Source organism: Pleurodeles waltl, chromosome 4_2 (assembly GCF_031143425.1).
Source record: "Pleurodeles waltl isolate 20211129_DDA chromosome 4_2, aPleWal1.hap1.20221129, whole genome shotgun sequence".
Lineage (NCBI taxonomy): Eukaryota > Metazoa > Chordata > Amphibia > Caudata > Salamandridae > Pleurodeles > Pleurodeles waltl.
The window spans coordinates 463,364,102-463,379,658 of NC_090443.1; the positions used below are offsets into that span (position 1 = coordinate 463,364,102).

Consider the following 15,557-nt stretch of genomic DNA (forward strand, 5'->3'; position numbering starts at 1 on the left):
GATCCCAGTTGTCCAAAGAAAGGCACCACAGCTCCTACCACTACAACCCCTACTGCTACACCTAGTGTCCCTACTAATAGCAGTGGTGGTGGGAGCAAACCTACTAATAGCCAATCCAAGGGAGTAGCTGGGCTCACTTTTGGTAATTTAGTTGGGGTTGGTCTAATTAGGGAGACCACAGAGGCTACTTTAGTCTCTGAAGGGGCTATTGATTTAGCCACTTTGGTTGCTTGCCCCCATAACTTGGAGAAGTACAAGCAACTAACCCTAATAAATGGTGTTGAGGTCCAGGCCTACAGGGACACAGGTGCCAGTGTCACAATGGTGATTGAGAAACTGGTGCACCCTGAACAACACATACTTGGACACCAGTACCAAGTAACCGATGCTCACAACATAACACAAAGCCACCCCATGGCTGTTGTAAATCTCAACTGGGGGGGGGGTAACTGGTCCAAAGAAAGTTGTGGTAGCTTCAGATTTACCTGTAGACTGTCTATTAGGGAATGATTTGGAGACATCAGCTTGGTCAGATGTGGAGTTGGAGGCCCATGCAGCAATGCTGGGCATCCCAGGGCATATTTTTGCTTTGACAAGGGCTCAGGCCAAAAAGCAAAAAGGACAGGGAAGCTTGGATCCTGGAACAATGGACCAAGTGCTCCCTAAAGCTAGGGCTAGTAGAAGCAAACCACTTCCTACTATCCCTCCCTCTACAGTGGATTCTACTTCTGAGGAAGAAGAATTCCCTCCCTGTGCAGAACCTACACCAGAGGAGCTGGAAGCAGACACTGCTGAGCTTTTGGGTGAAGGGGGGCCTGCCAGAGAGGAGCTGAGTGTGGCACAGCAAACCTGTCCCACATTAGAGGGTCTCAGACAGCAAGCTGTCAAACAGGCTAATGGGGATGTCAGTGACTCTCACAGAGTTTACTGGGAGGACAACCTCTTGTACACTGAGCATAGGGATCCTAAACCTGGAGCTGCCAGGAGATTAGTGATTCCTCAGGAGTACAGAAAGTTCCTCCTAACACTGGCACATGACATTCCCCTAGCTGGGCACCTGGGTCAAATGAAAACTTGGGACAGATTGGTTCCATTGTTTCATTGGCCTAGGATGTCTGAGGACACAAAGGAATTTTGTAAGTCCTGTGAAACCTGTCAAGCCAGTGGCAAGACAGGTGGCACTCCAAAGGCACCCCTTATCCCACTGCCTGTGGTTGGGGTTCCCTTTGAAAGGGTAGGGGTTGACATAGTTGGCCCCCTTGACCCTCCTACTGCTTCAGGCAATAGGTTTATCTTGGTGGTAGTGGACCATGCCACAAGATATCCTGAAGCAATTCCTTTAAGGACCACTACAGCTCCTGCAGTGGCAAAGGCCCTCCTGGGAATATTTTCCAGGGTGGGCTTCCCAAAGGAAGTAGTATCAGACAGAGGAAGCAATTTCATGTCTGCATACTTAAAGGCCATGTGGAAGGAGTGTGGTGTAACTTACAAGTTCACAACACCCTATCATCCACAAACAAATGGACTGGTGGAGAGATTTAATAAAACTCTCAAAGGCATGATTATGGGTCTCCCTGAAAAACTCCGCAGGAGATGGGATATCCTTCTACCATGCCTCCTTTTTGCCTACAGGGAGGTACCCCAGAAAGGAGTGGGCTTCAGCCCCTTTGAACTTCTTTTTGGACACCCTGTTAGGGGTCCACTCACACTTGTAAAGGAGGGTTGGGAACAACCTTTAAAAGCTCCTAAGGAGGATATTGTGGATTATGTACTTGGCCTCAGATCAAGGATGGCTGAGTACATGAAAAAGGCCAGTAAAAACCTTCAGGCCAGCCAAGAGCTCCAGAAGCAATGGCATGATCAGAAGGCTGTTTTGGTTCAGTACCAACCAGGGCAGAAAGTGTGGGTCTTGGAGCCTGTGGCCCCAAGAGCACTCCAAGATAAATGGAGTGTTCCCCACACAATTGTTGAAAAGAAGGGTGAAGTCACCTACTTGGTTGACTTAGGCACTGCCAGGAGTCCCCTTAGGGTGCTCCATGTCAACCGCCTGAAACCCTACTATGACAGGGCTGATCTCACCCTGCTCATGGCAACAGATGAGGGACAGGAAGAAGACAGTGATCCTCTACCTGATCTCTTCTCTTCCACAGATCAAGATGCTCTTGTGGAAGGTGTAGTTTTGGCTGATTGTCTTACTGCTGAGCAGAAAGACAATTGCATAAATCTCCTAGGACAATTTTCAGAACTCTTCTCTACTGTGCCAGGCACCACTTCTTGGTGTGAGCACACTATAGATACTGGAGACAGTTTACCTGTCAAAAGTAAGATCTAGAGGCAGCCTGACCATGTCAGGGACTGCATAAAGCAAGAAGTTCAGAAAATGTTGGAACTAGGAGTGGTTGAGCACTCTGACAGTCCATGGGCTTCTCCTGTGGTACTGGTACCAAAACCCAATTCTAAAGATGGAAAGAAAGAAATGCGGTTTTGTGTAGACTATAGAGGTCTCAACTTGGTAACCAAAACTGATGCTCACCCTATACCCAGGGCAGATGAGCTCATAGATACACTGGCATCTGCCAAGTATCTAAGCACTTTTGATTTGACTGCAGGGTATTGGCAGATCAAATTGTCAGAAGATGCTAAATCTAAGACTGCATTTTCTACCATTGGAGGACATTACCAGTTTACTGTAATGCCTTTTGGTTTGAAAAATGCACCTGCCACTTTTCAGAGGTTGGTGAACACAGTCCTGCAAGGGCTGGAAGCTTTCAGTGCAGCATATTTGGACGATATAGCTGTCTTTAGCTCCAGCTGGGATGATCACCTGGTCCACCTATGGAAAGTTTTGGAGGCCCTGCAAAAGGCAGGCCTCACTATCAAGGCTTCAAAGTGCCAGATAGGGCAGGGTAAGGTGGTTTATCTGGGACACCTTGTTGGTGGGGAACAGATTGCACCACTTCAGGGGAAAATCCAAACTATTATTGATTGGGTTCCCCCTACCACTCAGACTCAGGTGAGAGCCTTCCTAGGCCTCACTGGGTATTACAGGAGGTTCATTAAGAACAATGGCTCCATTGCAGCCCCTCTTAATGACCTCACATCCAAGAAAATGCCTAAAAAGGTATTATGGACAGCAAACTGTCAGAAAGCTTTTGAGGAGCTGAAGCAGGCCATGTGCTCTGCACCTGTCCTGAAAAGCCCTTGTTACTCTAAAAAATTCTATGTCCAAACTGATGCATCTGAATTAGGAGTAGGGGCAGTCCTATCACAACTTAATTCTGAGGGCCAGGATCAACCTGTTGCTTTTATTAGTAGGAGGTTGACCCCTAGAGAAAAGCGTTGGTCTGCCATTGAGAGGGAGGCCTTTGCTGTGGTCTGGGCTCTGAAGAAGTTGAGGCCATACCTGTTTGGCACTCACTTTATTGTTCAGACAGACCACAAACCTCTACTTTGGCTAAAACAAATGAAAGGTGAAAATCCTAAATTGTTGAGGTGGTCCATATCCCTACAGGGAATGGACTATACAGTGGAACATAGACCTGGGAGTAGCCACTCCAATGCAGATGGACTCTCCAGATATTTCCACTTAGACAATGAAGACTCATCAGGTCATGGCTAGTCTTATTGTCCTTCATTTGGGGGGGGGGTTGTGTAGGAAAGTACCATCTTGCCTGGCATGTTACCCCCATTTTTCACTGTATATATGTTGTTTTAGTTGTATGTGTCACTGGGACCCTGGTAACCCAGGGCCCCAGTGCTCATAAGTGTGCCTGAATGTGTTACCTGTGTAGTGACTAACTGTCTCACTGAGGCTCTGCTAATCAGAACCTCAGTGGTTATGCTCTCTCATTTCTTTCCAAATTGTCACTAACAGGCTAGTGACCATTTTTACCAATTTACATTGGCTTACTGGAACACCCTTATAATTCCCTAGTATATGGTACTAAGGTACCCAGGGTATTGGGGTTCCAGGAGATCCCTATGGGCTGCAGCATTTCTTTTGCCACCCATAGGGAGCTCTGACAATTCTTACACAGGCCTGCCACTGCAGCCTGAGTGAAATAACGTCCACGTTATTTCACAGCCATTTTACACTGCACTTAAGTAACTTATAAGTCACCTATATGTCTAACCTTTACCTGGTAAAGGTTAGGTGCAAAGTTACTTAGTGTGAGGGCACCCTGGCACTAGCCAAGGTGCCCCCACATTGTTCAGAGCCAATTCCCTGAACTTTGTGAGTGCGGGGACACCATTACACGCGTGCACTACATATAGGTCACTACCTATATGTAGCTTCACCATGGTAACTCCGAATATGGCCATGTAACATGTCTATGATCATGGAATTGCCCCCTCTATACCATCCTGGCATAGTTGGCACAATCCCATGATCCCAGTGGTCTGTAGCACAGACCCTGGTACTGCCAAACTGCCCTTCCTGGGGTTTCACTGCAGCTGCTGCTGCTGCCAACCCCTCAGACAGGCAGCTGCCCTCCTGGGGTCCAGCCAGGCCTGGCCCAGGATGGCAGAACAAAGAACTTCCTCTGAGAGAGGGTGTGACACCCTCTCCCTTTGGAAAATGGTGTGAAGGCAGGGGAGGAGTAGCCTCCCCCAGCCTCTGGAAATGCTTTGTTGGGCACAGATGTGCCCAATTCTGCATAAGCCAGTCTACACCGGTTCAGGGACCCCTTAGCCCCTGCTCTGGCGCGAAACTGGACAAAGGAAAGGGGAGTGACTACTCCCCTGACCTGCACCTCCCCTGGGAGGTGTCCAGAGCTCCTCCAGTGTGCTCCAGACCTCTGCCATCTTGGAAACAGAGGTGCTGCTGGCACACTGGACTGCTCTGAGTGGCCAGTGCCACCAGGTGACGTCAGAGACTCCTGCTGATAGGCTCCTTCAGGTGTTAGTAGCCTTTCCTCTCTCCTAGGTAGCCAAACCCTCTTTTCTGGCTATTTAGGGTCTCTGTCTCTGGGGAAACTTTAGATAACGAATGCATGAGCTCAGCCGAGTTCCTCTGCATCTCTCTCTTCACCTTCTGATAAGGAAACGACCGCTGACCGCGCTGGAAGCCTGCAAACCTGCAACATAGTAGCAAAGACGACTACTGCAACTCTGTAACGCTGATCCTGCCGCCTTCTCGACTGTTTTCCTGCTTGTGCATGCTGTGGGGGTAGTCTGCCTCCTCTCTGCACCAGAAGCTCCGAAGAAATCTCCCGTGGGTCGACGGAATCTTCCCCCTGCAACCGCAGGCACCAAAAAGCTGCATTACCGGTCCCTTGGGTCTCCTCTCAGCACGACGAGCGAGGTCCCTCGAATCCAGCGACGCTGTCCAAGTGACCCCCACAGTCCAGTGACTCTTCAGCCCCAGTTTGGTGGAGGTAAGTCCTTGCCTCACCTTGCTGGGCTGCATTGCTGGGAACCGCGACTTTGCAGCTACTCCGGCCCCTGTGCACTTCCGGCGGAAATCCTTTGTGCACAGCCAAGCCTGGGTCCACGGCACTCTAACCTGCATTGCACGACTTTCTAAGTTGGTCTCCGGCGACGTGGGACTCCTTTGTGCAACTTCGGCGAGCACCGTTTCACGCATCCTTGTAGTGCCTGTTTCTGGCACTTCTCCGGGTGCTACCTGCTTCAGTGAGGGCTCTTTGTCTTGCTCGACGTCCCCTCTCTCTTCAGGTCCAATTTACGACCTCCTGGTCCCTCCTGGGCCCCAGCAGCATCCAAAAACGCCAAACGCACGATTTGCGCCTAGCAAGGCTTGTTGGCGTCCTTCTGGGGAGAAAACACTTCTGCACGATTCTCCAGGGCAAGTGGGATCCGTCCACCAAAGGGGAAGTCTCTAGCCCTTTTTGTTCCTGCAGAAACCTCAGCTTCTTCTGTCCAGTCGAAGCTTCTTTGCACCCGCAGCTGGCATTTCCTGGGCATCTGCCCATCTCCGACTTGCTTGTGACTTTTGGACTTGGTCCCCTTGTTCCACAGGTACCCTAGATTGGAAATCCACAGTTGTTGCATTGCTGGTTTGTGTCTTTCCTGCATTATTCCTCTAACACGACTACTTTGTCCTTAGGGGAACTTTAGTGCACTTTGCACTCACTTTTCAGGGTCTTGGGGAGGGTTATTTTTCTAACTCTCACTATTTTCTAATAGTCCCAGCGACCCTCTACAAGGTCATATAGGTTTGGGGTCCATTCGTGGTTCGCATTCCACTTTTGGAGTATATGGTTTGTGTTGCCCCTATCCCTATGTTTCCCCATTGCATCCTATTGTAACTATACATTGTTTGCACTGTTTTCTAAGACTATACTGCATATTTTTGCTATTGTGTATATATATCTTGTGTATATTTCCTATCCTCTCACTGAGGGTACACTCTAAGATACTTTGGCATATTGTCATAAAAATAAAGTACCTTTATTTTTAGTATAACTGTGTATTGTGTTTTCTTATGATATTGTGCATATGACACTAGGTGGTACTGTAGTAGCTTCACATGTCTCCTAGTTCAGCCTAAGCTGTTCTGCTAAGCTACCATTATCTATCAGCCTAAGCTGCTAGACACCCTATACACTAATAAGGGATAACTGGGCCTGGTGCAAGGTGCAAGTACCCCTTGGTACTCACTACAAGCCAGTCCAGCCTCCTACACAAACAAACGAGCGTCATGAAAGGGTAGTCCCTGCTTGATTGACCTTTTGGGATCTGCTTGGGCCCACGTCTGCCATTTCTCAACAGTAAAAGAATTGCGGATGTTTTCAAAGAAATCTTCAGTTTTTAAGATACATAGGACTTTGTCGGGAGCAAAGATAGCTCTGGAGGTTTGAACTGCAGGCAACGTGGCAGACTCTTGGCGGGACAAGGCGACAGCTTTGCGATTGTCTTTACCAGGCCGGAAGGTTACCACAAAATCAAATTTGGCAAAAAACAGCATCCAGCGTAATTGCCGAGGAGTCAAAAGTCTGGCGGAACTCATGAACTGAAGATTGCGATGATCAGTATATACCGTGACAGTGTATTTGGCACCCAACAAATGATGTCGCCTTTCTTTAAAGGCATCACGAATCGCCAGAAGTTCTTTTTGAGCAATGACATAGTTCTGTTCGACTTCATTCAACTTCCCAGACATGTAAGCTACAGGATGAAGTTGACCAGTGTCCTTGCTTCGCTGCGATAAGACTGCTCCTATTACCACATCTGAAGCATCAGCTTCCACTATAAAGGGTCGATCCGCGTCAGGATGAGTCAAGACTGGTGCAGTGGAGAAAGCTTCTTTCAAAGTTGAAAAGGCTTGGTCAGCCTCTGGAGAGCATACAAATTTCTCTTTCTTTCTCAATAATTTGGTGATTGGAGCCACTGTCTGGGAGAAATGATTTATGAACCTCCGGTAAAAGTTTGCAAACCCCAGGAAACATTGTACATCACAAACAGTTTTTGGGGTGGGCCAATCAGATACGGCTTTTACTTTCTTTTCTGCCATCACCATACCTTGAGGGGTAAGGATAACCCCTAAAAACTCAACTGTGGTAACATGAAACTCACATTTGGTTAGTTTGCAATATAAATGGTGCTTTCGTAGGCCAGCAAGAATTTTCTTGACATGTTGGACATGTTCATTTTCATTGTCTGAGTAGATCAAAATGTAATCGATGTAAACTATGGCAAATATATTGAGGTACTCTCTGAGAACGTCATTCAAGAAAAATTGAAAAGCTGCCGGAGCATTATACAGACCAAAAGGCATGACGGTGTATTCAAACAGGCCATATCTCGTCTTGGACACTGTTTTCCATTCGTCACCCTCTCTCATTCTGACCAAATGATAAGCACCTCGAAGGTCAAGCTTCGTGTAGATTTTTGCTTTCTTTACTTGTTCCAGTAAGACCGGAATTAGAGGCAAGGGGTATTTATTTTTGATGGTGACTTTGTTCAAACCCCTATAGTCGATACACGGTCGAAGTTCTCCATTCACCCTCGGAACAAAAAACAAAGGAGAAGCTGTGGGAGACTTAGAGGGGCGAATGAAACCATTCTCCAAGAATTGATCTAGATATTTTAGTAAATGTTGATTTTCATGTTCTGACAGGGCATACACACGACAGTTGGGAAGTATCGCACCTGGGACTAGATCAATTTGACAGTCATAAGATCTATGAGGAGGTACATTCTCTGCTTCTTTCTCATCTAATACATCTTCGTAAGATGAATACTGTTTGGCAACTGAACTTCTTTTTCGGCGGCAGTAGCTATGTAAGAGTTGAAAACCTTTGATACTAGAACCTTTTGAACACATTGTTCTTTACACAGAGGAGATGAGAACACGACCTTTCGTTCTGCCCAATTAATCTCTGGATTGTGATGAGTTAACCATGGCAAGCCAAGGATAATCCCATACTGGGGAGCATGGATCACGTCAAGGATAAGTTTCTCTTTATGTTTCTTTCTTTGACTTTTATCTTCACAAATCACCGACAAGGGGACAGTCTGAAGAGTAACCGGACCTCCAGTCAAGAGTTTTCCATCGACGGCCTGGATGATTTCTGGGGTCTTCTTTTCAATACATGGGATTCCCCATGCACGAACCAATTGGGCGTCACCAAAGTTCCCGGTAGCCCCAGAATCGACAAGAGCCTTCTTGAAGTAGGTCTTTTTCTTAACCTGAACTCTTATTCCCAGTTTCAGATGCCTAGATTGTGAATGGTCCACGGTGACACCCAAGCGCAACCCTTCTCTGCATCTTGGGTGCTTTAGTTTTCCGACTCGACTGGTGCATTGGCTGCAACCTTCTGAACTGGACCTCGCTTGCTCTTTGGTTTGATTGGACAATCTTTGGCAAAGTGACCCTTCCGCCCACAATAGAGACATTGTCCATTCTTTCTGCATAGGTCCTTTTCCTCTTTGGTCAAAGGTCTCCTGATGGTTCTTTCTTTTGGAGTTCTTGTGTCTCTGTTATCGTGAACACGCCAGGAATATTTTTCAGTCTTTTTGCGCCTTCCTTTTCGTTCTGATAAATAATGATCAAGCCTCAAGACAAGGTTTATTAATTCTTGACAGTCTGTAGGCTGTGGGTTGATTTGTGCTAAAATATCTTTTAGCTCCTCTTTGAGTCCCTTGTAAAACAAGGCTGCTCGTTTTTCCTCGGGCCAGGATGTCTCAGCAACTAACCGATTAAAGTTGGCTAAATATGACACTAAGTCCTGATTCCCTTGGCGTAAGTCTAATAATTCACGATCTGTTGACAGTGTTACAGTTCTACGATCAAAATCTCGCTCAAACTCGCGAACACAATTTCTCCAGTTGTATAACAGAGGACTGTCTTTACGCACAAGAGGAATAGCCCAGGTAGCTGCATCTCCAGACAGATATGATAACAAGAAAGCTACTTTGGACTGGGCATCGGGGAAAGTATGTGGTCTGCAGGTGAAGTGTAGTTCCACTTGAACCAGGAAAGATTGTGCTTACAAGGGGTCACCTGAGAAACGTTCTGGGGGAGCTAAAGGAATGGCTGAAGGAACATTGAGGGAAATGTTTGTCGGATTACCTCCAGAAGTCTGAGAAGAAGTACCTGGCCAAGACACACCTGCAGGACTTTGTTCCTTCTTCTCTACCTTATCCTGTAACTGACTCACTCTCTCAGCTAAGCTAGTTGCCAAATCTTTTGATGATACTACCTCTGCCTGGAGCTGGGTGATAGCCTTGACTAGTTCGTCCAGTGTGGCCATGCTGAGAACATACACAAACCAGGAGGATAATAATTTGTGGGCTCACTATTCTGTCAGAGTCACCAGATCCTCAGGGTCTGTGCACGTTCCCAACACTTCCACCACAAGACAGCTCCAATACTCTGATTAGAATTGTCACAGAGTCTAGGAGAGTCCAAGTGGGTAAAAGTGGATTAGGTAGGGAGCAGCTGGGAAGGAGACCTGTAGGAAACAAAAGGTTAAGACACACAATTTCAAAATTACATCATATGAATCAGTACTAGGCTATGACTCTAACCATTGTCATTCTGAAAACATGAACAACCTAAGCACAAACTTAAAATGACTAGGCTTCAAGATGACTGGATACCTGTGAGGGAATCAAGAAAGGTTAATTGCAATTTTCAGATTCAAGTATTATTCTATGCATGAGGAATAAGAAACAATCTGAATGATTTCTAAAACATCATATGAATCGTGTTTGAGAAGCATATTAAGAACACGTAACATTACTTCTAGAACTCTGTCTTTTTGTTCTCTCAAATTGTCAGAACATGAATTACACACTTTGCTGATTTTCACATTAAGAGTAAATACCATAGAATGATTGTGCACCAAGAATAACACGAATTAGACTCAGGGAATAAATCACATGACTTGCCAACTCGAAAGCCACCAAGTAAATGTCTTAAAATGGTAGCGTACAATGAGTAACATGAATTACACTCAGAAAGTGAATCACGCGCCTTGCCGATTCGAATGCCACCATATAACTGTCAAGGTAGGGTAGCGCACAATGAATAACATTAATTAAGCGCAAAGAAGGAATCCAGCGTCTTGCCGATTCGAATGCCACCATGTAACTGTCAAGGAATGGTAGCGCACAATGAATAACATGAATTAAGTTTGAGGAAAGAATCGCGCGTTTTGCCAATTCGAATGCCCCCAGGAAACTGCCAAGAAATTATAGCACACAATGAATATCATGAATTAACACACAAGAAAAGAATTGTGCGTCTTGCCGATTCGAACGCTACCTTGTAAATGCCGTAGAATGGTAGCGCACAATGAATAACATGAATTAAGCACGAAGAAGGAATCGAGCGTCTTGCCGATTTGTATGCCACCATGTAACTGTCAAGGAATGGTAGCGCACAATAAATAACATGAATTAAGCTCGAGGAAAGAATCGCGCGTCTTGCCGATTCGAATGCCACTATGAAACTGCCAAGAAATGATAGCGCACAATTAGTAACATGAATTAAGCACGAGAAAACGAATAGCGCGTTTTGCCGATTCGAATGCCACCAGGAAACTGTCAAGAAATGGTAGCGTGTAATGAATATCATGAATTAACAGACTAGAAAAGAATTGCGCGCCTTACCGATTCGAACGCTACCTTGTAAATGCCTTAAAACGACCAAGGGCACATTTACACGTACAAGAATAAAGTTGTTTTGTTATGGAAGATTAGGCCCAAGAACTTGAGCGCACTCGATAACTGTGTGGGGGAAACAGCCCAACCACCGTCTTACTGCCCTGCTTAAGGATCTCCAAAGTAGTATGAAGGGCAGAGTCCTGGAGGATCAATGTAGGCCCCCGGAACAGGAGCTCAGGAAGTTGCTGCTGCTCTGCCCCGGGACCTCTGAATAGTGAGCACGTGGAGCTGGGCTGACTCCCTTTTATAGAGTCTTGGCCCAGCCCACAACCACACCCAGGCATGCTGCAGGGAAAGCTTCTAGAAGGCCCTGGAAAGGGACCACACCCTGACACACTCTGAAAACCTGCAGCAATACATTGCAAAAGCACAATATTATAAGTACCTTAAAAATAAGTCTTCAGGATTGAACTCTGCAATGCAAAAGGTTAATCAACAACATATCAGCACAATGCATAAATTACGTTGTCTTGAGAGTGCTGGATTTTTGCATTCTAGTCGACCTTAGAGCGCGCACTGCCCTGGTGTTGACACCGGCAACAACTGGTTACTACTTTGAGAAAGGGATAAATCATAATCACTGGTGTTCCTGGGATTAGAGAGGCTGCCTCTGTGCCAGACATGGGCTTTGGCCTAGTTTGGAATGTGGCCCCTGATGCAGGAGTGTTGCTCTCAGCTTACTCCAAAGAGGCTGGCGCATCAGGTACACGCCTTTGCCCAAAAAAGGTCTGCAATGACATACCAGTGGCGGGAAGCTGGTTCTCATCACCAGCCGCTTTCTTGGTAGCAGCTTTCTTTGTGGTCATCTTGAAGCTCTCAGTTGGCAGTAGCATTTAGCTTCACAAGCTGAAGAGAGGTCTAGGTGGTTTTGAGTGTGGTCATGTGTCCCGTCGTGCACAGGCCTTCTGTCTGGCACTACTGTGGTTGATGTCTCTTTCTCTTTGTGCACCTAAAAGCAAACATGCAAGAAGGATAAGTGAAATCTGGTTTTGTTGTTGTAGTTGTATTAGTAGTAGAAACAAACAATATAATTTAATGGTAACTTAAAGAAACATATAAATAATTATGAAATACAGTGTATCCATTCATAAAAACAGCACACCAACATTAACTTTCATTATCATGTACAGTCATGAAGGATAAGAAAGAACAACAACTACAACATACAGAATGTAACTGTTAGCTTTATCTGTCTGCATCAAGTTGGCATGTGGCACTCAGGAAGGTGATGGTGACAAATGGAATAATAATCCTTGAATAATGTAATGTTATATAATGTACTTCAACTGTATACCTATGGCAGACAAGGAGTTAATGGGGAAAAAATAGGAAAATAAATAATTGTAATTTTTTTTAAGTCGAAAAGCAAGAAAAAAAAGTAACAAAAACATTTAAACCTTATTATCATTATTGGACTGATATTAAAATTTAAATAAAATAAGGGTTGTGAAAAAATAAGCAAAAAAGGATAACATTTTTTAAAATAGATTTTGATTGCTGCTGTACTAGGGGAAAGGGGCTAGCATAGACAAAACACAGGGATTGGGGCGGCAAGGAGTGGTGGAGGTGAAAAATGCAAATAAAGTATGTAAAAAAAAAGTTTTAAAAAAAACTGCTCAAACAGTACATTTATTAATAAGCATTGACCTACTAGGCCTGAATAACACTCAAAATGGCCGCCAGCTGCATCGTCAAACAACAACCAGCAAGGAGGCATGGCTACCACAACAAAGAAGAACAAATGCAGAACTCCTGACTGCCTAAACAAAATGGCCACCAGCCACATCAAACAACAAACAGGATGAATAGAAAACAAAAAAATATATAAGTATATGACTATAATTTTCTACTATACAAAAGGGCCCCTGGCCACATGGCATGGGGAACAAAGATAAATGTTAGCCTGTGACAAACAATCATGCACTGGCCAGACAAAGAAGGCATTGGTACAGGAGGAAAAAACAGCATTAAATCAGTATTAGTGATTCCAAAAACTAAAATTAAAGTGGCTAAACATTTTACAATAACACACATCATACAAAGGCATCTAGTATTATACACCCCACTATACACTGTTTGCAACAAAAAAAAAGTGAACTACCACCATACAACATTTTGTTGTCTTTAATCCAATGCCATCTGTGGCGTTCCACAGACACCACAAACAGTTGTTTTTTGATCATGTACTCATGACTGGTACTGGGCCTATAGCTTTAAGGCCTATTTCGTTAGCAGGCTAGGCCATTTAACATTAACATTCAATTGAATGAATATTGCAAATTTACAAAACAAAACATAGAGAAAATGATTTGAACTATAAAAAAGTTTTCCTTTGTAGAACACCAATTACAAGTAAAACAATAACTAGGCCCCAAATGCAAGCCACCCACCGCAATATAGTTGTACAACACCCTTATACAAGTGTTTTTTAACTTTCTTGTAAAATCTCAAACAAAACAAAGCCCTTCAATCCAATGATATATCCAGGAGACAAAAAAAGTGATCCTTCCAGCTTGAAATCCCAGTGAAAAGTGACCATGAGATGGACAAAGCAGTGGGAGGAGCCTGCTGGACATGAACAGGAAGTTTTCAGACTCTGGGTCATTTCCTGTTGAAGAAAAAAAAAAAATTAAAAAGTACTCCTCGCCAACAATATCAACACGAACGGTCAACTAGAGAAAACTTTTCACTCAAAGTTGTAGATTTTAGCTACTTCAGCTTCCTCAGGTTGCAGCACCAGTCGATCACGCTCACTCACGCTCGCCTAAACAAAAAAAGGCTCACCGAAAGTCGCTGGTGGTGCGCTAAAACAAAAAATCTTGTTTGTGCTCACGAGAGACCGGATGTCTCTCGTCCCACTTCTTAGGTGCGCAAAATGATAGAAATCACGCCCCAACGGGAGAAAACCAGAAAAAAAACTCTGCTAAATTGCATTCTGTGGAACTCAGAGCTGCCGAATTCTGTAAACTCTGCCAGCGGAGTGGAGTTTTTCGCCCAGGCTTATTTAAATATTGTTGCCTAAATACTGTTTTCAAACATTTAGTTCCACCGGTTGGAGATTTTGTTATTAGTAACTTCAAGGGGGTGATATTTTTGAAAATTATATTTAGGACACACTACTTCTGTTAAACAATATTCATACCACAATATTCTGGTAGTATTACACTGGATAAATTGCAGATTTCATTTGAACAGAATATGAAGTGGACAATTAGATTGCTTTGTAATTGGGTCATCAAGATGCCTGTTTGGATTGATAAATGAAGTTAAGGCTCTCGTATGCACTAAGGTTTCTGAACTTCACTTTCATAAGCTACATGTGGACTGGGTATATGCACAGCAAGTTGGAGTTAAGTAATTATACAAATCTTGCCAGCCCTGCTTGGGGCTGATTGAATATTTGTTGTTTCCAATGTAAAGGGTCTGATGAGAAATTGAATTTTTTGCATCTGTTCTAGGCGACCGTCAAGGTGATCAACATGGCCCAGCCAAACTTTCGCTGCCAGACAAATGTGCTGTACACCCCGCTGATTGCGCTGAAGTATGCAGACGAAAAAGGCAACTTGTCAGTGCGAACATTCTATAACCTACTATTCAACTTTGGCACCCTCTTCCACTTTAGCATGAACTTGCTCAAGTGCATTACCTGCAACTGCTTCAGACGCCGAGTCAACCCCGCATAAGCTTGCTGTGTGTAATTCATGTTTTGACAGATGTATTTTGCTTCCTCTTTATTTTTCTTTAATTTATCTGGAGCTATGCAGGCTGCTTCCCATCTGAATGGGAAGAGAATTGCCTATGAAATGTCATTTCTATTGTAAGTAAAAACTAATTGGCAAAGCTAATAGGTCAGGCATTTTGCTGATGAATGTGTTTAGTGATAGTTGGACAGGAAAATTCCATAATGAAGCCACATTAAGGAGTGCAACGTTTAGGGAAACTGGGAGTAGGACTACTTAACTGAACAGACTGTATTAGGAACTTTGTCATCCCCAAAATGTAGTATGAAAAGGATCAGAAAATGAAAATTGCATTGTAAGTGCTAAACATAAATAATATGCAGAGCAAATTATTGCATGTAGATACATTTGACTAAGGACTGGCATTTGATTAGCATCTTTACAAATGTTTGTGTGAATATTTATTTACTTTGTATACAAAAATCCAACTATATGTTATCAGGATAGCAATCTAACTATAACAAAGAATAATTCACAACTTATTCTCTCACTGCATTTTTATAACAAGCCCAAGCACCCAAAGTGCCGCACACCTCCTAAACATAAAGACACAAACCAGTAATTAAAATGTTATTGAGCCAGCAATGTAAATATATGAAAGTCCACAGGCTAGACTCCATTTACAAAGGTACATTTGGTTGTAATTATATGTTTATGACCCAACATACCTTTTTACACCTGCTA

The 15,557-nt window shown here is 44.2% G+C and overlaps 1 protein-coding gene across 1 annotated transcript in view; it reads left to right on the plus strand.

Annotated features, from left to right (window-relative positions):
• Positions 1 to 15,355, plus strand: part of RDH8 (retinol dehydrogenase 8) — a 172,297-nt gene extending 156,942 nt beyond the window's left edge. Inside the window, exon 6 of the mRNA XM_069231787.1 lies at positions 14,592 to 15,355. Coding sequence (XP_069087888.1) covers positions 14,592 to 14,816 — 225 coding nt within the window. The 3' untranslated portion in view covers positions 14,817 to 15,355. The remainder of the gene's footprint in view (positions 1 to 14,591) is intronic.
• Positions 15,356 to 15,557: the final 202 nt, after the last annotated feature.